General features: G+C 56.1%; 1 protein-coding gene across 1 annotated transcript; it reads right to left on the bottom strand.

The window, feature by feature from the left end:
• Window positions 1-94: 94 nt before the first annotated feature.
• Window positions 95-23683, bottom strand: SEMA4A (semaphorin 4A). The gene is made up of 14 exons (XM_064593719.1): window positions 20292-23683; window positions 18711-18871; window positions 17738-17800; window positions 17392-17490; window positions 17071-17176; window positions 16191-16307; window positions 15784-15908; window positions 15460-15632; window positions 14313-14463; window positions 7642-7822; window positions 5972-6090; window positions 5727-5884; window positions 5345-5445; window positions 95-4990 (listed from the first exon to the last, which is right to left on the bottom strand). Exons 1-14 carry the CDS (start codon window positions 20491-20493, stop codon window positions 4398-4400), a joined length of 2349 nt encoding a protein of 782 aa, XP_064449789.1. The 5' UTR covers window positions 20494-23683; the 3' UTR covers window positions 95-4397.

Here is a 23683-nt window from a genome sequence, read left to right as displayed (position 1 = left end):
GTCCACCAATGGCTCGCTGAGCTTTAACCCCCCCGCCCCGAGGAAGGGGGGAATGGGCGGGGCCCGTGGCCATCTTGAATTCGGGCAGAAGCCACGCCTTCGTGGGCCTCGTCATGCCCTCAGTTCTACGGCGCGTGCGTGTCCTTTCTCGGTGCTCAGGAGCCAAGTCACCTGGGCCTTCTTGAGGATCCCGTTGTAAATGGGTTACCTTGTGTTTCGGGTCTATTGGAAATCTAACTTCCAATCTAATCTGTAATTTTTGCGTAACTTTTCTCGTCTGTGGTGCCAAACAGGCCAATGTGCAGCAGGAAGGACTGAGGTTAGGCAACCGATTTTGAGGTTTGAGAACTCAAAAAATTGCAGGAATAGGGGCCATCCTGGAGGTGGAGTGAGTGACATTAGGGTCTCGTCCGGCTCTGAAGCTACCTATATTTGGATTTAAAAGGAGAGGAAGAGCTCTTTATTTTATTTTATTTTTTAAAGATTTTATTTATTTGAGAGAGAGAGAATGAGAGACAGAGAACATGAGAGGGAGGAGGGTCAGAGGGAGAAGCAGACTCCCTGCCGAGCAGGGAGCCCGATGCGGGACTCGATGCGGGACTCGATCCCGGGACTCCAGGATCATGACCTGAGCCGAAGGCAGTCGCTTAACCAACTGAGCCACCCAGGCACCCCAGGAAGAGCTCTTTAAATGAGCGACTGGAAAGCCTGGGGTGGAGAGTCGGTTCATTTCAAATGAGGTATTTCCACAACTCAACAACAAAAGACAAACAACCCATTTAAAAATGGACAAAGGACTTGAATAGACATTCTTTTCCTTCCATCGGTTCATTGGTAAGTCCCCTCTTCCGTTTGAACAGACCAAGTATCTGGGGACATCCTTGCACGCTTTCCGTTTCTCGCCCATCACATGCAGCCGGTCATCAGACACCATGGGCTTCATCTCAAAAATGTGGCCGGAGCTTGGCCATTTCCTACCACCTCCACACTGCCTGCCTGGCCTCAGCCACCACTCTCACCTGGGTGACTCCAGAAGCTACCTCACCGGTTTCTTTGCTTCCACTCTTGCTTCTGCTATGTTCTAATCAGAAGACAGCAGCCAGGGTGACGCTTTTAAATTCTAGGTCAGATCATGTCCCCTCATCTGTTAGAAATGCTCCAGCAGTTCCCCATTTATTCGGAGTAAAAGCCAATATCTACAATGGCAAAGGCCTACAGGGTCCTACAATCTCCCCCCGACCCTGCACACCCAGTATCTTTCTCCCTTCATCCAATACTCTCACTCCTGCCTCAGGGCCTTTGCACCGGCTTCTTCTTATGTCTGGAAGTTTTCCTGCAGGCATCCACATAGCCTGTACTTTCTTTCATTTACTCCATTGTTTCGTTGTTCAAGCTTCACCTTATCAATGAGACCTACTCTGAATCTCCTATTTAAAACTGTAGACACTCCTTCCACTCAACCTTCTTTCTGCAACTCAATTTTTTCTTTTCCAGCACATCACCATCTAATGCACCCTACCTGTTTGACTTATTTCTGTCATCTGTCTCCCACACTAGGATGTATGCTCTATGACCACAAGAACTGTGTCTGCTTTGTTCATTAGTGTGCCATCGGTGCCTGACAGTGCCTGTCACATAGGAGGTGCTCAGTAAATATTTGAATGAATGAAAGGATTTCAGCATTGAGAGTATTGTCCAGGCACACAGAAACCCAATGAAGCAGCAACAGTGTATAAAAGGGATTATAGTGAGGTGTACATAGGGCACTGACGGTGTGATAGGTTTGAGAAGAATCCAGAGGGGATGATGTCCCAGGTGGAAGAAACAGCATGCCTCAAGGAACCTCACTGTTAGTTCCGTTAGGCAGGTTGTCTGTTCATCTCTGTGTCACCAAGGCCTGAAATGATGCTGGGCACTCAGTAAAGGTTTCCGGAAAACAGTACAAGGTGCTCAGCCTTGGTGAGCATGTGGTGCAAGGTGTGTATGGAGCGACTAGAGGAAAGGCACACTGTCCCAGGAGGTTATTCTGGAGTTCTTTACTCTGGAGTGAATGAAAAGCCATTTCAAGTTTTTTTTTTTTTCTTAAAATTTGTTTATTTATTTGAGAGAGGGAAAGGGAGAGCACGTGTGTGCACGAGCAGGGGGAGGGGCAGAGGGAGAGGAAGAGAAAGAACCTCAAGCAGACCCCCTGCAGAGCACGGACCCAGGGCTCCATCTCACGACCCTGAGATCATGACCTGAGCTGAAATCAAGAGTCGGACGCTCAACCAACTGAGCCACCCAGGCTCCCCTAGCCACTTCAAATTTTAGGCAGAAATTTTTTTTTAGTAAGTTCCTCTTGACCCAGGCCAGAGAATGGAGTCTGGATGCGAGTGGCAGAAAGGTGGATGAGACAGGTTAGGGGTCGGCTCTGGTTGCCTTGGTGAGGTGGTCAGGACCTGTTGGGACTGCAGAGGTTCTGAGGAATTCCCAGGCAAGCGAGGAGGAGGAGGAGATGGGGTGGGGACCCAGCCAATGGAGTGGAGGGGTGGGAGAGAGGAAGTGCTGGGTGAGCCCCAAGCCTCCACGTTGCAGTGTGATTAGCTAGCATAGGGGAACATGGGAGAGAGAGCAGGTTTGGAGGGGATGATAAATTGAATTTGGGACATGTTGCATTAGAGATGTCTGTGGTGTGTCCAAGTGGAGGTAAGCAGTAGCTAGAAGGGCAGGCAATGCACTGTCCCCCACAAGACCTCTTCAGCAGTGTTCACCGTAGCCAGGAAGTGCGACAACTTGAGTGTCCCCCAGCATGTGAACAGGTGAAGAAGCTGCGGAACGTACCTACAGCGGCAGAGTGTTCAGCCCCCAACAAGGAAGGAAGTCCGCCAACATGGATGAACCTTGAGGATGTTACGGGAGTGAAAAAAGCCAGTTGCCGAAGGCCAAATACTGTGTGATTCCGCTTACATGAAGTACACATTGTTTGCTTTGTGCCATGTTAAAAATAAAAACATTTTTTAAAAAGAAGCCCCAGAGAAAGAGAGTTATGGGAATACAGTGGCCAAGTGTGAAGGTGGCACAGAGATCAAGGCCCGGTGGGGCTTATGGGTAGCTTCAGAGAGTCGTTTTTGCAGAGAGGTAGGGGAGAAAGCCAGAGCACAGGGCATGCAAGGGGGCGAGGGCCTCTCTGGGGGAGCCATGGGCAGGCAGCCAGAAAGGACCCCCTCTGGGTGTTGGTAAGAATGGGGAAAGAGAGCCAGTGGAGGGGGCGGGGTGCAGCGTTCTCCTTTCTTTGGACCCTGCAGAGAACACCCAGCGCAGGGGCTGGTGGGAGAGGGGGATGGTAGGGTGAGGGCAATGCTGGGGTCTCTGCGGAGAGGAGCCTCTGGGAAGCCTCCACACAGGGGTGTGCACAGAGCGCAGCTAGTCAGATCGTCAGATCGGGGGGAAGGGGGTGGCCAGGCTGGGGGTGGCTGTACGGTCTGGTTGCTCCGTAAATTCAGTCCACCAAGAGGGGAGCGGGGACCGTGGGGCCAGCAGCTGCGGGGAGCGGCGATGGATGAGGAAAGCACCGCGGGGTTGGTTCTGGGCGGGCAGGTGGCAGGGCAGGTGGTTTGCCCTTGGAGGCAGCTGGGCCCCACAAACCTGGAGCTCCTCCCCGCTGAGGCCCTCCGCCCTGCGGTCCTCTGCTGCAGCATTCGGCTCCCACAGAAACCGCACCAGTCGTGAGCTTTGTCTTTTTATTTTAATAAAAAATAAACTGTCTGTGACAAGCGGTCTTCTGAATCCCAAAATAAAGGAAAGGGGAGAGGAGGGGGCTGAAGAGGTCAGCCAGAGGAGAGGCGGGAACAAGGCTCAGATTAGCCCTGTTCCTCAAGCACAGCAGGGGGTCACAGTCTGCCCCAACTGAAACAAGAAGGAAGGTGGTCACTTGCCGGGAGTCAGCGGTGCTCAGCGGACAAGGGGGCAGGACAGGGCAGCTCCCTGCAGGGCCCTGGGACAGTGGAGCCTTGGTGTCCGTGGGGGTGGCTGCTGCCCCCGGCGGGGGGGGCTCTCCAGGGACGGCGGGCAGCGGCGTGCCCACTCGTGTATACCTTGGGCTTCGTTACCACAGGGGCCCGGAGCAGTCTCGTGTTTTAGGGGCTCCTGGAGCAGTATGTTTCTGGAGGGATCCACTCTAGGTCTTCTTGTTTGGTCCAGGCCTGGGACGGCCCGTTGGAGGGCCCATGTGCGCGGTGGAGGGGAGGCCCACGGGGGGTCAGGCTGCTGGGTCCAGCCCCGCTGAGGGCCACCAGTGACAAGGTGGGAAGGTGGTGTTCTGTGTCCCCCCCCACCCTCAGGGCTGCGCTGCCCCAGGTCCCCCAGCAGCGCGGCGGGCGCCTGCCCTACTCTACGCGGCGGCAGCCTGCGCCCAGAGTCTACGCCACCTCGGTGCCCAGGTGGTTGTTGTCAGCGTCCACATCGCTGGCAGACGGCCTGCGTTCCTTGGGAAGTTGGAGGTGCTGCTCCCGGCTCAGGGGGGCCTTCTCCCCCGGGGGCAGGGTCCCACAGCCCTGCACCTTGCCCCGGGCTCGGAGAGCCCCCACTGGGGAGGCGAGGAGGATGAGGAGGGCTCCTGAAAGCACTAAGGCCAGGAGCACAGTGACTGTGAGGAAGTGGGGCCAGTAGGACCGCTGGGCAGCCAGGGCGGCCCCGCCACCAACCCTGGTCAGTGGGGCCTCCACACGCTCCCGGGGAATGCCCCCCAGCTCGGGGTCCAGGGCCAGGGGCTGATCCTGGCTGTGCACCCAGTAGGACACCACAGGGTACGAGAAGCCATTCTCCATGGCCCAGCACTGGTACAGACCCCCCACCCCACCCTGCAGCAGCAGCACCAGGGAGCCGTTGAAGACCGCCGAAGAGGCTTCTGGGAGCTTGGCCGTGCCCCGACTCCAGTGGTAGGAGGCCAGGGCCGAGAGGTGGGGGCAGGGGAGCTCCAGGATGGAGTTGGGGACAGCCAGGACTTCTTTAACTGTAGATGAAGGAAGGAGACGGCTAAGGGAGGGGAGCAGGAGGGCAGGGAAGCTCTGCCGACATTTGGACCCTGACTCCCCGCTTCCACCTTCCAGTTCAGCTCCCAAACTCAGCTCTGCTCCCTCGTCTATCTCCAGTCTGGATCCCAGACCCTCAGTCCATCCGACTCCGACTCTTGACACCAAAACAGACTTCAGCCTCAACCCTGGGTCCCAGCTCGGAATTCCTATCCTCCCTCCTGATGCCAGGACTCAAATCCACCCCAGGTCTGGGTGTTCAGCTCTCAAGCCGGGCAGGTTCTGGGGGAACACCAACCTGAGCCTTCCCCCGCACCCCCTGGTTCCACACTCACTGATTTGGGGGCGGCTTTGAGGATGGAGGCTCCTGCCCACGGGGCCAGTGGCGCATGCCCACCCTGGATTCCCTTGTTCCGTGTCCTGTCTCCAGGACTTCCTGAGAAGGCAGGGAAAGCAAACCTCAGGCCTTGAAACAGACCAAAGCGGGAAGAGGAGGGAGGAAGGGGGGCAGGGTGGGACAGAGAAGAGGGCAGGTAAACCCAGGCCGGCTGGAGCAGCTTCAAGACTGCAACCCCGTCCCAGGAGGAGCCTCTGCCATAGGAGGGAGGTCCTGGGAGGGGCTGTGCCAGTCGCCCCTGGAGAGAGGAAGAACCCCACATGCTGGGTAAGAAGGTCCCGCTGGGCCAGCCTCCACCGCTGTCCAGGCCCGGCACTTACGGGATGGGGGTGGGCAGGAGACGGCAGGTTCCGGACTCGGGGTCCCAGGCACAGTGGGGGTCCCGGGCCAGGACACAGTCCACACAGCTCCCATAGACGCTGCAGTTGGCTCGGGGAACCCTCCAGATGCCCCCTGAGAAGCCCGCAAACACTGCGCCCTGGAAAAGAGAGGGAGAGTGACCTCTGCACACCCAGTAAGGACCCAGCACCCAAGCCCCCCGCCTGGGCAGAAGGCCCCTTGCCACCTGTTCAGGGGCCAGCAGCAGGTTGCGGACAGGTTCGGGATCAGGGAACAGCTGGATCTCCTCCACCAGATGAGCACTGCCGTCCCCACTGACCACAGCCTTGTGGAGGGCGCCTGTGGCTGTGGAGAGACAGGGAGCACGGACTCAGGCTGGTCAGGCTGCTCCCCTCTATGCTGTGGGGCTGACGGGAACGCTGTTATAAACGGCTTGGAACCCCTGGCCTCTCTGTCTTTCCTTTGCAAGAACCCAACCCACTCCTCTACGGACTTGGGGCAGCGGGCAGCTAGGCGCTTCTGCAGAAACCCCATCAGCAGCCACCCTCACCTCCACCAGCTGTCCCTCCAAGGACTTCAGGGAGGTCTGCGCTGACCGCCCTGTTAAAAATTGCCACCTCCCCGGCTGGCATTCGGATCCACCCTTCCTCAAAATCAGTTTCTAGTCTCATAACACGCTAAGTCCTTGGCTCATGTGGTACGTTCGTTGTTTGTCTGCATGCATTCCACAAGCACCGAGCTTTTGTCTGTTGCTCTCTGCTGGGACCCAGTATGTGCGCAGCGGATACAGTGGCTGGGAACGTGTCCTGGAAGGATCGGCGCACCTGTAGCTTTCTCCCATGGAAGCTCAAGGTCATCCACCCCCATTGGGCCCTCCATACACACGCCCGGCAATCTTGCACATTCCCCTGCTGACTCTCGCTCCTTCTTTACACACTGACTTTTGAATCCACCCCTTTCTCCTCACACCTCCCCCTTTTCTACCCCTCGTTCCCAGCCCAAGACCCCGTGTCCTCCTCCTGGACCATCACAAAAGACTGCCCGTAAAAGCTGCCTCTGCTTCCTGCCGGACACCCACCCAGCCTTACCTTCTTCTATTCCTTCACCCCATCCCAGCAGAGGGCTGGCCCCCACCCACGTCCTGGACTCCAGCTTCTGCTCCCTCTGCAATTCACCTGCCAGTTACCCCCTGGCTTGCCCATTTCTTCACCGTCTGCCTCCCTCCTAGAGCCTGAGGACCTTTCCATCTTTAAAAACAAAAGCATGGGGGCGCCTGGGTGGCTCAGTCGTTAAGTGTCTGCCTTCAGCTTAGGTCATGATCCCAGCGTCCAGGGATGGAGCCCCACATCGGGCTCCCGGCTCCACGGGAAGCCTGCTTCTCCCTCTCCCACTCCCCCTGCTTGTGTTCCCTCTCTCACTGTGTCTCTCTCTGTCAAATAAATAAATAAAATCTTTAAAAAAAAAAAAACATGCTGGTGGGACCCCCCCTTCCTCCAGTCACCCCCTCCCCACTTGCCCTTCACAGCCAACTTCCTGAAGGAGAGGCCCTGCCCTCGCTGCTCCCAGCCGCCCGACACCTGGCCGCTCTTCACGGCTCTAATGTGGCCCTAACGTGGCTTCTCTGGGAGACAAACAGCTCCCGCTAAGGCCAGCAAAGCCCTCTGTGTTCCTTTGTCCGTCACCCTCTCCAGACTCAAAGCTCAGAAAGGATGGAGACTGCATTGTTGGGTAACCCCACCATATCTTAGAGCCTAGCAGGGCGCCAGGCACATAGTAGGTGCTCAGGAAGCATTTGCGGAATGAAAGCAGGAGTGAACGAACTCCAAGGTTTCCCTCCGCAACCTGAGTTGCGGTCCCTGCTTGGTCGCTGCGGGATGTCTGGAGCCCTTTACTCACCGGTGCCCAGGTAGAGGACCAGATGGCTCTGCCCATCGACGCCCTGGGCTGTCTCCACCGCAAGCCTCGTGTACTCCACACCAGACTTCACCAGCAGGGGTGTCCCCACCACCTGCTCATCCATCAGGAAATGGTCCTTCATGAAGGTCAAGGCTTTGTCAGAGGAGGGGCCCACGGAGCACTAAAGGGGGAAGGAGGCGCATCGGATCAGCGCTCTCCCTCCTGCAAGCTCACTGTTGCCCCCCCCCACCCCCGCTGGGCCTCCCTCAAGGCGGTCCTCCTCTCAGGAGGCGATGGACCTCTGGGGCTGCCTGGCTTGGCATTCCAGGCTCTGCACACAGTGCCGCGTATCACCGGCTTGCTGTGCAGAGGAAACGCACGGATATGTGGAAAGTGACATGAAGTAAGAACTTAACAAATGTTAGCTGTTGTCCTTCTCCCGTCCTTGACGCCTTCCCCATGGGTGCCTGGCAGCCGGCAGGAAGTAGCATGAGGGATGATGCACTCATGTCAGCAGCCCCAGGCTTGCACTGCACGAGCCCGGGCACACAGTTGGTGCCCAATAAATGTTTGCTGAGCCAGTCACTGAATGACGTCACAGAAAGGGATGGTGTCGCATGAACCTGCTCCACAAGTCTGGTGGAGCCCCTTCTCCATTCAGGGCCTCCTTTTCCTCACCCATAAAATGGGGAGGGGGCGGTGGACAGGGGGTGGGCTGGCTGTTCCCTGAAGGCCCTGCCCACACCAGCGTGCCATGCGCCGTGTCCTGATCTCGGTCGGGATCCTTGTCCTCCACACCCCAGGGCGCTATCTCAGGGCCAGCCCCACTCGGTCACCTGCCACTGTGTCCTCAGACAAGTTACTCCCCTCTGTGAGCTTCCATTTCCTTATCTGCAATGTGAGGTAATAACATCTGTATTTCATTCTGATGCCAGAATGAGCACATGCACCTACTCTCACTTCCTCCCCCCCGAAAAGGGGGGGACAAGGGGGAAGCAAAGACAGCCACAGGGTGAAAGCTGAAAAGCAAATGAACAAATATGGTAAAAGACTGAGCAGGAAAAAAAAAAGAAAAGAATCTTCTTAAGCCAGCCCCTGGGTAGCCAAAATGATCTGATTTACAAGGCAGAATTCCTAAAGGTCATGAATGAGCTGCGGGCCAGCTCTGGAAGTGGGAAGGGCGGGGTTGCGTCAGGAGAGCCTCTGAAAGTCTGTGCACCTGGCAGCCTGGGCTCCCGCACCCCTGCGCGACCCTGCGGGCCTCGGCCCAGGACTGGAGGCTCCTTCTCCGGAGACGGGAAAGCAGAGGGTCTCTGGGTGAGGGCAGCAGTCAGGGGTGAAGGCGGAGAGGCGCAGTGCATTTGGGGACACGTCCCCCCGGCCCCCTGGTGCCAGCAGCCAGGCCGTCTCCCTCCAAGCACAAGGCTGGAAGAGGCCTCCAGAAAACCGAGTGCAGGTCATAGGTAAGCCCTGACAATGTTGATACCAGTGGTCCGCAAGAAAACCGCCCAACCAGGCCATCTTCCATGAGCAACAAGGGGCCCACGCTGACGAGTCACATCCAGGGGCAAAACTTCCAGAGAGCTTCACGGTCCCCACTCCTATGCGAGCGGAGAGCCCAGGGCCACCAGGTGTGTGAGTTAAAACATGAACACGAAAGAGACCAAAGCAAATCAATGGAAAAAACAAATAAAAAGCTAAATGATGCAGAGAAAAGAGACCCTCACAGTGAAGTATTACTGCTGTCTTACGAGAGCTGAGCGAAGACCATGTGCCGGTGAAACCAGACCATAATGCTACAGAAGAGGAGCCCCACGGCAGAGAGGGAGCTGGACGCCACACATGACCCGGAAGAAGACCCACAACCACGGTGAAGGGGTCTTTCCCCCCAGTCAAACTCTGATCTGACCAAGTCTCTAGGCCCAACCTCCAACGAAGGTGTAGGAAATACTGCACCTCCACCACAGAGACCCATAGTCACCAAGATCTGGACTGAGAAAAATTCTATAGGACAAATAAATGGCAAGAAAAAAAAGGGAACATACAGATTAAAAGAGACTTAAAAGAACAATGATCTAAAGGGTGCCCGGCTGGCTCAGTCAGAAGAGTATGCCGCTCTTGATCTCGGGGCAGTGAGTTCAAGCCCCACATTGGTTATAGAGATTACTTAAATAAATAAACTAGAAAAAAAAATAGCTAATCCAAACTTATATATTTTACTTAGATTTTGATTCAAATAAATGGGATTTGGGGGCAGCTGGGTGGCTTAGTTGGTTAAGCGTCTGCCTTCAGCTCAGGTCATGATCCCGGGCCCTCAGATTGAGCCCCACATCGGGCTCCCTGCTCGGCGGGGAGCCTTATTCTCCCTCTCCTCCCCGCTCATGCTCTCTCTCGCCATCCCTGTCTCTCTCTCTCAAATAAATAAAATCTTTAAAAAAATCCTGTATTTTAAACAACTTTTAAGACATCTTTGAGACTACTGGAAATTTGAATACTAAATGCATATTAGATTAAAGAATTATTCATTTTTACAGTGTGAAGTGGTACTACGGCCATTTTTTTAAGCCCTTATCATTTGGAGATACTAAAATATTTATGGACGATGTAGTGGGTTGATTGGTGCCCCCCCATTCATCCATCTGAAACCCATGAATGTGACTTTATTTGCAAAAAGGGTCTTTGTAGATATAATTAAAAGTCTTGGGATGAGCTCATTCTGAATTATGATGGGCTCTAAATCTAGTGACAAGTGTCCTCACGAGAAGTGAAGGACACATACAGAGGAGAAGGGAAAGTGACGACGGGGGCAGCGACTGCAGTGGTTGGGGTGTCTACGAGCCAAGAACAGCAAGGATTGCCAGCCGCCAACGGAAGGAAGCTGGGGGAGAAGCAGAGACGTTCTCCCCCAGAGCCTCCGCCCTGCTGGTGCTCTGACTTCCACCGCCTGGCCTCCAGCCCGCAGGAGGATACATCTCTGTTGTTTGAAGCCAGGAGGTTGTGGTAATTTGTTACAGCAGCTTACAACACTAATACAGATAAAATGCCCTGTCGGGAATCTGCTTCAAAATACCCCGGGGCGGGGGGGGGGCGGTAGGTGGAGCACGGCTGAGACAAGTTTGCTTGGCTATGTGTGGGTATACGGAGGTCCCTTGTACTATTCTGTCTACTTTGTATACATGTGTGACATTCTCTATTATAGAACATTTTTTCTTTCCTTTTTTTTTTTTAAGATTTTATTTATTTATTTGACAGAGAGACACAGCGAGAGAGGGAACACAAGCAGGGGGAGTGGGAGGGGGAGAAGCAGGCTTCCCGCCGAGCAGGGAGCCCGATGCAGGACTTGATCCCAGAACCCTGGGATCATGACCCGAGCTGAATGCAGATGCTTAATGACTGAGCCACCCAGGCGCCCCTTTCTTTTCATTTTTATTGGATGTTTCCAAATATTTAAAAAAGATCAAGATTCTTGGGCGCCTGGGTGGCTCAGTTGGTTGAGCGACTGCCTTCAGCTCAGATCATGATCCTGGAGTCCCAGGATCGAGTCCCACATCGGGCTCCCTGCTCGGCAGGGAGTCTGCTTCTCCCTCTGACCCTCCCCCCTCTCATGTGCTCTCTCTCTCTCTCAAATAAATAAATAAAATCTTAAAAATAAATAAATAAATAAATAAAATAAAATAAAAAAGATCAAGATTCTTAGGCAAATTATCTCAAATGAGACCCTTCAAAGCAATTTAGAACATACACAGCAATCATCCCCCCTTCAGTTTTGCTGTTTTTTAAAAAAAAGATTTCTTTATTTTAGAGAGAGAGAGAGAGATAGCAGGGGGAGGGGCAAAGGGAGAGGGAGAGAGAGAATCTCAAGCAAACTCCCCACTGAGCATGGAGCCCAACGTGGGGCTTGATCTCAAGACCCTGAGATCATGACCTGAGCCGAAACCAAGTGGCGCCCTACTGTGCCACCCGGTGCCCCCAGTTTTGCTGCTTTATACCACTGTGTGATCGACAGAAATGGAAATTGAATGGCATGAGCCAGGTCGGAAAATTTCACCTGTTTAAATAACAACAAACTAGAGTAGAACGTTTTTATAAAAGAGATATTCAGGGGCGCCTGGGTGGCTCAGTCGTTAAGCGTCTGCCTTCGGCTCAGGTCATGGTCCCAGGGTCCTGGGATCGAGCCCCGCATCGGGCTCCCTGCTCAGCGGGGAGTCTGCTTCTCTATCTCCCGCTCCCACTGCCCCTGCTTGTGTTCCCTCTCTCACTGTGTCTCTCTCTGTCAAATAAATAAATAAAATCTTAAAAAAAAAAAGAGAGAGAGATATTCAAAGCTCAAAAAGGGGCACATGGGTGGCTCAGGCAGTTAAACATCTGCCTTCAGCTCAGGTCATGATCCCAGCTGGGGTCCTGGGATCGAGCCCCGCGTCGGGCTCCCTGCCCAACAGAGAGCCTGCTTTTCCTCCTCCCTCTGCTGCTCCCCCTGCTTGTGCGCGCTCTCTGTCTCTCTCTCTCTCTCTCTGTCAAATAAATAAATAAAATATTTTTTTAAAAGGCTAAAAAAAGCTCAAAAAAATCTAGGAAATTAAATATTTTAGCAGGAATTAAAAATCCGATAGAAGGATTTGAAGATAAAATTGAGACACTCTCCCAGAAAGTAGGGCAAAACGAAAGGCTTGGGAAACTGGTTGGGATTTAAAGACAGAGCGGACCGGCCCAGGAGGCCCAGTAAGAAGTGAGAAAACATCCTAACATGAGAGTCTGCTCCATGAGGGAAGGGACTTCTGTCCACTTCGTTCACTGCTGTGTCCCCCAGAGCTTGGAACAGTGGCAGGCAGCCTCGAAAAATATTTGTTAAATGAAAACATAATAGGAAATTGTTCAAGAAAACTTCAAACTGAAGGAACTAAACTTCCAGGCTGAAGGGGTAGGTTGAACATCCAGCAAAATAAAGGAACAGAGTCCCATCAAAGTGCAATACTGTGAAATTTCAGAACAGCTAAGGACAAAGAGAAGGCACTACTAGATTCCAGTGAGAACGGGGACTTTCAGAGACTTAAGAATCGGAAGAACTCTGGACGTCCATCCCCTTGAAGATAACAAGGCAAGCCTTCAAAGTTTTGCAGGAAGATTATTTCTAGTCTAGAATTACATGCACATATCAAACTATCAAATGCAAAAGTAGAATAAAGACATTTTCAGACATTCAGTCTCAAAAAATGTACCTGCCATGTATCTCTTTCAGGAATCTATGGAGGCTCTGCTCCACTAAAATAAGAAAGTAAGAAAAAGGGGGGCCCGGCCAGCTCAGTCGCAAGAGCATGTGAGTCTTGATCTCAGGGTTGTGAGTTTGAGCCACGATGGGGGTAGAGATTACTTAAAAACAAAAATCTTAAAAAAATAAAGATAGTGAAAAAAAAAAAGAAGAAGAAAAAAGAAGAAGCCATGGGATGTAAGAAACATGAGGATGTCACAGAGAGATACAAAGGAAATGCCCAGAATGACGAGAAGGGAAATACCAGGATGGTGGCCGTGCCCGGGATGGAGGTCCAGACTGCAGCAGACAGGAACAATCTCCAGGAAGACGAAACGGTTAGAATGCCTAACGGATCTGCCTTCAGAGAGATGCAGATCATTGAGGGAGAGTTTGGGGTTGAATTAATGTTTAGAGCTTAGAAAACAAAGCAAGCCAAAAAAGAAAAAAAAGAAAATTAAGAAAGTAAAAGAAGAAAAAAGAAAGAAAGAAAAAGAAGAGAGATAATTACTAACCCCAGGGAAATTCTTAAATTAGGCAAAAAGGAAAAGTAATCAGGGCCTGCTCCTTGGCTCAGCTGTGCATGAGTCCTAATCTACATACTGATCTAACCAAGATTATTATAAAACTATGTTGGGAGATGAGGGGTGGGTGCAGTGATGTGCTGGTAAAGCAGTTGCAGTGGGGGTCAGGGAACCCTGACTCGTTGTTTGTTCACTGCCGTGGCTCATACTCCCCCCTTGGCTGGTCTCGGGCCACCAATGTCATGTCAGCGCACATGAATTTGGAAACAGATGCCCCGAAACAGTTCTTGCTGGTTGCTATAGGCACATACATAACTGGGTGGGGGTGGGGGGCACAGGTAAATCCTCACCATCCAGAACGGGAATTCAATAGATCCTGCCTGAAACTGAAACATCAAGAAGTAGTAATAAAAGTATGTTAGAGATTTGGAGATAAATACCAAAAGTATCAGCTAAGAGAGTTGAAGGTGGTTGTCCCTCTAGAGAGGGAAAAGGGGAAGACAGGGCACAGGGCTGTTTTTGGTAACTGACGGTATAGATCTATAGGGTTCTGTTAATGGTGGCCATATGCAACTCTGATCAAAACACAAAAGTTAATAAGAAATGCAGATGAAGCGTAGGCAGTCCTTGGCACAGCCCACGCTCCCTTGTTTCCCCAGGGATACACCCAGGTATTTGGGGTGCACTTAGCAGAGGGGGGGACTCTGTGTGTAGGATGGGCTGGACACCTATGGGATGTGGGGCACTGAAGCAGGTGTGTATCTGAGCAGACAGGACTGGTTAGGGCAGGGAGCACTAACATTTATTGGACATTTATTGTGCCATGACAGATACTTTGATATGTGCGATATGTGTGTATCAGTGGGGGCGGAGGGTTGCTCAGTGCTGGGGGTGGTACTCACGCTGCCTGGTCGGGGACTGATCTCGGGGACCCCATAAGTAGTCCAGCGTGAAGTCTCTTTGTTCAACTCCTTGTACTTGCCCTCAAAGACACGCTTGATGTCCTTGAGGGAGAAGGCACAGACAGCAGAGCTCCTGGTCCCACCGATCTGCCTGGGGATAGCCCAAGGGGACATGGTCATTTCTGCTCTACCATGAAGCTCCCCCTCCAGCCCTCACCCACCCTTGTGAGAAAGCCCTGGAGGGCAGGAGTGTGGAGGGCCGGATTGGCCTACTGCTGCCTACTTTCCCCCCAGCCGTGGTGATAAGGGCTAGGAGAGCCCCTGACTCTGGCCCATCTTAGGATTATCCTTAAGGACAATTAATTGGGTTTCGGGTCTTGGGGTGGCTCCTGCCTGTCTTGCCCAGGCTGAGCTGTACCCATGGGAGGGGCAATGTAACTAGATCCTGACAGGCTCCAGATGAAGCTCTGCTCCTTTGGGTCCCCTGGATTCTTGATCCTCAGACAACCAACCAGAGCCCGACTATGAGGCTACTTCTATTCCTCTAGCCCTGGTCTGTGGAGACAGGTTTCTCTTGTTCTCTTTAACCTGATTGTGGCACACACCATGTTCTCAGTTCTGGATGCCACTGATACCAGCCCCTGCTTACAGCAGGTATCTTTGGTATCTGACCCACGGACAGCAGACACCTAAACACTGATGCAATGAACTTTTCTCAGCCTCCAAGCAATGACTTTTTATCTTAGTGACACTGATGGTGTTTCCCTCTTTGCTCTGGCCATTAGGAAGCTCAGAGCTAAGTTTGTAACCAGCATCCCAACACTGCATAAATGACAAACATTTGTGATGTGCTGACCCTATCCCTGCCTTCTTATTCTCCTTTTACTCCCATTTCCTCATCGGTTTGATCTTATCTGGTCTCAATGTTTGCCTTCCGTGAACTGCCTCCTATCCTTTTTGGAACCCGGCAGGATATAAAGGAGTAAGAACCTCTTTGAGCTTTATCTTTCCCATCTACACGAAGGGCATGAGTCAGATTCCTGGGACGTGGTGACGGGCACATGCCTTCCTAGGTGAAGTGCGTGGAGTGAGCGCTCTGGACCCCACAACCCGCGTGCAGGCCCCGCGTCCCCGCCGCGCTGCTCACCACTGAGAGCTGAAGGCCGCATAGACGCGGGGCTCGGCGGAGGCAGCGGCGGGCAGCAGGACGGCGTGGCGGATGACGTTGAAGGGCAGCTGCCCGGGCTGCGAGCATAGCAGCTGGGCCTTCAAGAAGGTGGTCCATTTCTTCTGCAGCAGCTTGTCCCCGCCCACGTCGTTCTAGGGCCGCGGGGGCGGAGTCAGGAACGCCCCGCCCACCGCGCCCCGCCCCCGCCCCCGCCCCCACTGGGCCCTGGGCGCTCGGTCCCGCCTCTGCCACCTCCCCATTGGCTCCCTCCACGGCCAGCCCCGCCCCCTCCCGGCCGCAGACCTTGCAGACTCTGGCCACCCGGGACGTGTGGAGCTTCTCGAAGAACTCGAACTCGCTGGCTGTCTCCTCGAAGAAGAAGTAGACGAAATGGGTCGAAGGGATGGCTGCCACGAAGGAGGCGTCCGCTGCGGGGCGGGGCACATAGGCTTAAGGTTGGGACACCCCAGGGCTGGTTCTGCAGCGGCAGGCCGCCCGACGGGATGCCCCGCGGCTGGCCAGGGGTGCCCTGGGGGCGCCTGCTCCCGTCGCCTCACGGGGTCGGGAACTGCGCCCCCCCGAACAGGGCCGCCCGGCACAGAGGGGCCTCTGCACGGAGGACGGCGGAGTGCAGGAACGCGGCTCTCGGCCCGGCCGGGTCCCCGCGCTCGGGGCAGGGCCAGACCTGTGCTGGGGGCTCGGGTCCTTACGCTGCAGCCAGCGGAGGAAATTGTCGGTCTTGAGGACGGGCTGGGGTCCCAGCGTGCGGATCAGGATGGGCTCGCTGCCCAGGAAGTTGTTCATGGTGCCAGAATAGAGCATCCCATCTGGGGAGAGGGCGGGAGGCTTCCCGGTTGGAGGGGGCCTCTGCCCTCCTCAGACCTGCCTCTGACCCAGGCCAGTACCCACATGGGTCTCCGGCCCCCTTCCTGTGCCCTCCACCTTCCTGTGGCGCCCATAGCCCAGCTGGCAGACCCCACTGAGCACTGTTGTTAGGGAACCCTGCCGCAGGGAGGAGCCACCCCTCATGTCCTTCTGTGTGCTGGCCTTGTCCAACCTTTCTCTCACTGCCCCCTCACACACCCAGCAGAACCACGTGCCAAGTAGAATCACTCTCTTCCAGAGGTGGCTGTGTTTTCTGTTTCCACACCTTGGTCCCACCCTTCTCTTCCTGGAACATCTTCCCTGCACATCTACCTATCTTTCGAGGTCCCACTCAAAAGCCAAGGGCCACCTCGTCCAGGAAGCCAAGGTGGGGAGTCTGTCTGGGAGGACACGGATAGTGATTTCTCTGTAAGCTCTATGGAACAAATGGCCGAACCTCAGGCCTCTTCTCTGCCCAAGACCCTTCCCAGACCTATGTGAACCTCTCTCTACCTCTCCCTCTCCACCTCCTTTGTGGCAGCATCAGCAGGAGCTGGGGGTTGGGGTGCTGAGTCGCCCTCTGATCTGGTGTTCAGAGGCTCCTGGCTTCCCCTCCCTCTGTCCCCTGCCTTTCCCTCCCTCTGTCCCCTGCCTTTCAGGAAACTGTCAGCTTCCATATTTCACAGAATGACCCGGGAAAGCAGATGCCAGGAACCCGATACTCACCTGCCAAGACAGCCGTGTGCTTATGGGCAGGGTCAAAGGGGCTTTGGCCTTTCCCCTCCACAACCTTGTCCTCGGAGATGGGCAACAGGTAGGAATCTTGGAGTTCCTAAAGGGGGGGAGAGGCTGGGGGCCAGAACGCCAGAGTCTCATGTCTGGGAAACGAGGGGCGTGAGGGAGGGAGAGGGACGTGGAGGGGAATTGGGGCCAGGAAGCTCATGAGGGTCCCACATCCGGGAGAGCAGGGTTTTCCAGAGCTCGAGAGGAGGGGGGTTAGGTGTGAGAAGGGATGCTTGGGTCTGAGCACTGGGTGCCGTGACTCACAATGAAGGTACAAGCGGGGCTGAAGGCGAAGGTGCCACAGGTATATAGGTGGGTGGCGTTCAAAGAGACCAGGACACGGATAAAGTTGAAGCACTGGGTCTGGGGAGACAGAGAATCCAGGTGTCTGGCCACTTGCCCCACACACCGGGGCCCCACGGGCTGCCCCCCACTTCCCAGCGGGGAGAGGGCCCGGGATTGCTGAGGCGGTCCCTGGACATCGTCACAGAACGTGGCGCAGACGATCACCATGGAAAGGAGCCTCCTCCGCTACCTGCCCAACCTGACGTCCTCCAGTGATGGTCTGGGGACCGGGGTTCTCCGCCCCTAAACCCCCACCTCCACTTACCTCATTGCTCTTCTTCTTAAAGGCGCACTCACTCTTTTTTCGGTCACTGGCTGGCCAGGGTATCTGCAGCGGGGGGTCGGGAGGGAGAGGATGTGAGGTCTTGCGCTCTAGCTTTGACCTGCTGTCCTCTCCTTGGGTCTAGTTGGAAGCCACCAGCGGGGCATGGCGGTCAGTGACATGAGCTCTAATAACTGCAGTCCGTGACCATGGCTACTATTCTGAAGATACTGGTGTTCCTCAGGGCGCAGCTCTGTGGGAGCGCACATCCTGTGCAACCAGACCTGAGTTTGCATCCAGGCTCAGCCCCTTACTGGTTGAGTGGTCCTAGTCAACCTCACAAGCTTCTGGAGGGCACAACCAGGAACATACGTAAAATACCTAACGCAGTGCGTGCTGTGCAGGGCAGAGTTGACAAACCACACATTTCCTGGGGAAATTGTTCAAAATGCCAGTTCCTGGCTCACACCTCAGAGAATCTGCATTTTCAACCAGCATCCCATATGCGCAGGTGGCCCACAGACCACGCACTGACAGACACAACAAGGAAGGTGCTCAGTAATTGCTCGCTCCCTCCCTCCTTCTTTCCTTCCTTCCCCCTTTCTTCCTCACATTGTCCCATTAGTAGGGTGACTATAATTGAATACAGAAGTCTCGGTGATTTCTACCAGTGGGTGGATATCAGATTATTGATATAATTTGAGTCAGTATTTCTGTCATATGTCAATGATTTCCGTATCAGCCATCTTAGCAATTAATATTATTCAGCCAGGATGCATGATAGCCCAAATAGTGAGGCCACTATTGGGTTTCTTCTCTGTTCTCCAGACCGGATATACGTAGCGGGAATTGCTGGTTACCGCCGGTTGGGGTTGACAGCGCATGGGCAGTGAGTCACACATGGGCGGTCCAGGCACGGGGCAGCTGTCAGCCCCCCTCACCCCCAGCCCACACCCTTTGTCCCCAGCCTCCTCACCATGCTCTTCAGCTTTGGCATCCCCAGGTCCTGGATATCCAAGGCCAGAATGGCCTCTCGAGCCCCCACATAGAGAGTGCCTCCGTCACCACTCAAGAGCAGAGTGTCGAAATCCTGGAGGCCCTTCTGGTGGAAGAGGCTGAGAGCCCTGCGTCCCTCCCCTGTTGGGAAGTGATGAGAAGGGGTGAGTGATGAGGAGTGGGTGGGCAGGCAACTGACTTCTGAGGTCAAGGTGTGGGGGGAGGGTTGGCAGTGTGTTCCCCAGGCCTCGGCAGCTGGACCCGCTCTCCATCGGCAGCTCCCCCTCCCCCTCCCCTCACCCTGCCTGCTGGTGGTGTAGGAGCTCTGTGTTGAGCCCACAGGGGAGAGAAGAGGCAGCCAGAGAGAGGCTAATGACAGCCTGGGGCTGGGAAAGGTGGCCTGCACCCAAGAGACAGACAAAGGGACGGGAAATAGAGCGAGGCACGTGGACACTCTTCCAGGCCTCGGAGGGGCGAAGGGGGCAGGGGAAGGAGGCGCTGGTCCTCCCCCAGGGAGGAGCAGGGGAGCAGAAGGCAGACAGACAGACAGGAAGATCCTGGGAGCCACAGACAGGACGGTGTGGCTTGTAGGGTCACACTCACCAACCCCCTTTCCCCTCCTCTAGCAGGAAATTCGACCACTAGAATCACAGCCACAGGCTGAGCAGAGCAGACACATATGTCTTCAAAGGCCCCTGTGGGCTTGCCTGGATGTCACCTGGGGGCATGGGGGTGAGCTGGCTCCCAGGGGGCACACCAGCGACAGGGACAAGCTGCTCCGTCCCCTCACAGGCGCATGCGCACCTTGGCCCTAGTTAGAGGACCGCCTAGCCAAGCATCACCATTGGAAGCTCTGACCATCTCAGGACCAGAAGGAGAAGTTGGCAAGGTGCCGGAAGGGGTGGCCTCCCTCAGAGCTGTGTAAGTCCTTCGCTCACTGAGCTGACCACCCTTAGCACGGCTGGCTGCTCACCTGCCTCCCCGCTCAGGCCTGCGAGCACCCTGAGCAGGGCCGAGTCTTGTCTCTGTTGGTAATTCCAGCACCCAACACAGATGCTCAGGAGACCCTGCGCCCACACCTCCTGCAGGGCCCAAGTCCTTCCCTGAGCCTTCTCCCTGGAGGTGGGAGGGCCAGCGGCCCCCACAGCCTCAGCAAGAAACCAGCCGACAGTGCCCGTACCCCAAAGGGCTGCCCTGACTCTCTTATTCCTGGTGTCCGTGGTACTGGACACGGCGTGGTCCGGTGTCATCTGTGTGGTTGCCATGAGCCTGTCGTGTCCCGGGCTGCCAGGTCCATGGATGACCTTGGCTTTGGGGGTGCGTGGGGGCGTGAAAGCAGTTGGGGGTCTGAAGTGCCGGGGGGTGAGGGAAAGAAAAAGCACCATCTCCGAGAAGCACCCTGGGCCCTCCCTTCACTCAGTCTTTGGCCACACAGTTTCTTCACTCCTTCCTCAGTCTCTGGCGCTCCCCGTGTCCCTTTCCTCCCCCTGTCCCTCGGGCTCTCTCTTCCTCCGCCCCTCCAGCTTGGCTGGCAGCAGGCACGCGGCCCTGCGACCCTTACCTGCACGGTACGTGATCCTGGGCAGGGGCTCCTGCCCACTGGCCCCTGCAGTCGGCGGCAGCGGCAGAAACAGCTGGGAGAGGAAAAGGCCCAGGAGACTCCAAGGGTCCCGGCCCAGGGCCAGGAGGGCCATGCTCAGCCGGAGGCTGTCACCAGATGGCTCTGAGGAAACAGGCACCCAGGCACTCCCTGGGGGAGCCATCCTCACCACATCCCCCCCAGGGACCAATGGGAGAGCCCCAGGCAGCAGAAGTGGGGGTGGGGGTGGGGGTGCCGGGGAGGGGACAGTTTCCTTTACAGAGTGCCCTCAGAGTCTCGCTTCCATCATGCACAGGCGCCAGCCGGCTGCCTCACGCTCGCCTCGGGGTCAGAGTCCTGCCATCAGGCCTGTCCTTCTGATCTCTGGCCACCACTGGCCCTGCTCTGCCTTTTCTCTCCTTACTCTCAGGAAGTCCTTCTTGCTGTCTACTCCTTTCCTTCCCTTCCCCGTAGCCCAGAACCTAAACCCTTGCCTGGCCCCGGGAAGAGCAGATCCCTGCACTTAAAATATAGGTTAATCGGACCCATGTCTCCCGGCACTTTCAGATCTGTGGACACCCTGGTGCCGCACTCTCACCCCTGCCCTCCGATGACCTAGGCAGGCCTGAGTCGGCTTGCTCTGACCTCTCCCCTCGCCCCAGCCGGGCACAGGTCTTCGATGCCCAGGCCTACCTGGCCCTCTCCTTGCAGGGAGGCGATGCGGGGCCAGGCAGGCTCCCAGCACTGCCCGGACCTCCTGCAGTTGGCCCTCTCCCTGGGCTCTGTCCCCCTGGGTGGCTGCATCCGTGTCCCCAGGACCGTCAACCTCCAGCCACCCGCCTCATCCCACATACCCTTGAGCCAGCCACAGAGCAGAACCCCGGGTGTCCGGACTCTGGGATGGAGGGGGTCCCCAGGCCCCGGAGGTGGGTAACGGAGGGCTCAGCCCGGCTGGGCCGGGAGCACGGCCCTCCAGGTACCCATAGTGCCAGAGCCAGCACTGGGAGCTCTGGAAAACCAGAATTTCCACCTCTCGAGTCCTGACAGATCCCTGGCTTGGGCGGAACTGGGGGTGGGGTTGGGCGGGCAATGAAAGGAGACTCGCCTCGGCCTCCCTCCTCTCTCTCTCCATCCATCCAGAAAGTTGAAAAGGCCAGAACATTTCTAGGTCATGTCAGCTACCCCTCTGCCCTCTGTCATGCCACATCCCGTCTGACCAGCCCAGGAGTGACTTCTCTTGCTCAAGCCCTCACAGATAGGAGACGTGACACCATCTCTGTTCCTCTTTTGGCTCACCCACAAGATGAGGTCTCTTCACTGCTCAGGACTCGGAAGTGCCTACAGTGGTCTAACCTTCAAACTTCCACTTCCAGCTGGGCCGCAGTCCTGAGAGACGGCAGCAGCTGTCTTCGGCTCTCACCCGCGGCCGTGCTGACCGCGTCCCTCTGCAGCCTGGTGCCCGTCACTCCCGGGCCAGCAGCAGGCCGGGCGGAGGCCCAGAACGTGTCCCATCTGAGCTCACCCCTCGGGGACATGCTGCTGAGGCACCCAACCCCCCAGTGGTGGTGGCTCACCTGCCCCTGGAGGCCCCAGGGGGAGCCCCGTCATAACGCAGCGCTAATGAGGCGTCTAGCACCGAGGCCTCACAACCTATAAAGTGGGTAGTTTCCGGCCCACTCAGCCCGAAACTGGCTGGCTGCTGGTTTGAAAGCACCAGCCATCGCAGGGCTGACCTGCTCCAGCCGGCGGCCCAAGTCCTTCTCATGCCCGTTCCTCAGGCAGGGAGCCCTTCCCGTCCTGCCATCCCACTGGTCACCGTGTAGCCCAGGTCGCTCCCTAGATTCCCCTGTCAGGGCCCCTCGCCCTCTTTCCTTGCCCCTCTGCTCCCATTTCCCCTCCATTCGCCTGGGGGTTGGTCTCAGCCAGACCCCTCCTGACAACTGTGTCGACTCTCCCAGACTTTCACGGAGGCTGGTGGCCAGGTCCTTGGGAGAAGCCGGGGGCCAAGCCGCTAGGGAAAGTCTTTCAAAGACTCTCGGAGTCCCGGGAAACTCCCACCTGGACCCCACCTTCTGCGCCTCCCCACCTCCCAGCCCAGACTGGGACCTGCCCTGGCCCTGGGCCTCTCTGCTTGAACAGATTAGCTTATCTGGGTCACAGGGAGGAGTTCTGACGGGGGGGGGGGGGGGGGCACGTGGGGGAGGCAGCTCCAGCCCCATGCTCTCAGCCCGACGCCCCGTTTCTGCCTCTGGAAGTGTTCTATTCAACATGCCAGTCCCACGTCCTCCTTCCCCAGAGACCCAGGAATTTTCCTTCCGGCCGGGTCAACTTTCCCAGGCCCTCCAGCCAACATGAATAGTTTGCATTATTAAGCTTTGGTCCACCCAAGAATTTTAGCAGCTAGTCACCACCGTGGTCCCATTTCACAGGAGAGGAGAGTGAAGCTCAGGGAGGCTACACAGGGAGAAGCCAAGTTAGACTCAGATCTGCCTAAAACGAATCCCTTGGCCACCCAGTGTCTGGGGAGGGCTGACTCCTGCGGTCCTCCCTTAGCTCTGGGCCACTTGGACGGGGCAGACAGCTCCCCGGGGGGTGGGGGTGGGGGGCGGCAAGCTCAGCTCTTCTGGGCTGAGAGCATGTATCTCAGGGGACTCCCGACTCAAGAGGGAACAGAAACCTCTCTGGCCGTCGGGTCAAGGCCCGAGCCCCACATCCAGCAGGGCCGGCAAGGTCTTTGGAAGAGCCTGACGGGGAGCTAGGGCACCCTGCCCCGCCACTGCCCCTCCTGCACGGGAGGCCCCGGAGTCAGACGCCGGGACCCGAAGCCGTGGCCCCGCTGCAGCTGGGGAGCCCCACCGCCAGGCTGGTTTCAGGGGCACGTGACCTGGGCAGTCACAGGAGCCCCCACAGGGAAGGGCCCACGCAGGATCTGATGCTCTCCTGCTGCCGTCCCGAAGGCGGCTGACCCTTTCTGAACACAGGACCGCCCCACATCTTCCTTTTGCACCAGGCCGGCAGACGATGTAGCAAGCTCCCCTCGGACAGGGCCCCACCTCCCTCTTCCCTGCCCCAGTGAAGAAACCAGGGCCCGCAGGGGAAGTACAGCTGGGGGGGTGGTAAGAAGGGACAAGGCCTTAGGGGCCGTGACATTGCATAGCCCCAATGGGGGGGTCCCTCAGCTCCTTTCTCCCCAGCCTGGGGACCCCCTAATAGCAACAGTGCTGAGTTCAACCCTGTCCCCCACCCCAGGGTCCACCTCCTCTGGGGACTCTTTCCCCACGACCCCTAGATCACATCAAATAGTAGCCTCTTCCTGCCAAGCTTTCTGGTCCGGGGTGGAGATCTAGCTCTGGGGGTTAGAGGTGGGAGGGCAG

Source organism: Mirounga angustirostris, unplaced genomic scaffold (assembly GCF_029215605.1).
Source record: "Mirounga angustirostris isolate CCGP_5_RB_7025 unplaced genomic scaffold, mMirAng1.0.hap1 SCAF_6, whole genome shotgun sequence".
Taxonomy (NCBI): Eukaryota; Metazoa; Chordata; class Mammalia; order Carnivora; family Phocidae; genus Mirounga; species Mirounga angustirostris.
This window is presented reverse-complemented; position numbering and strand designations above follow the sequence as displayed.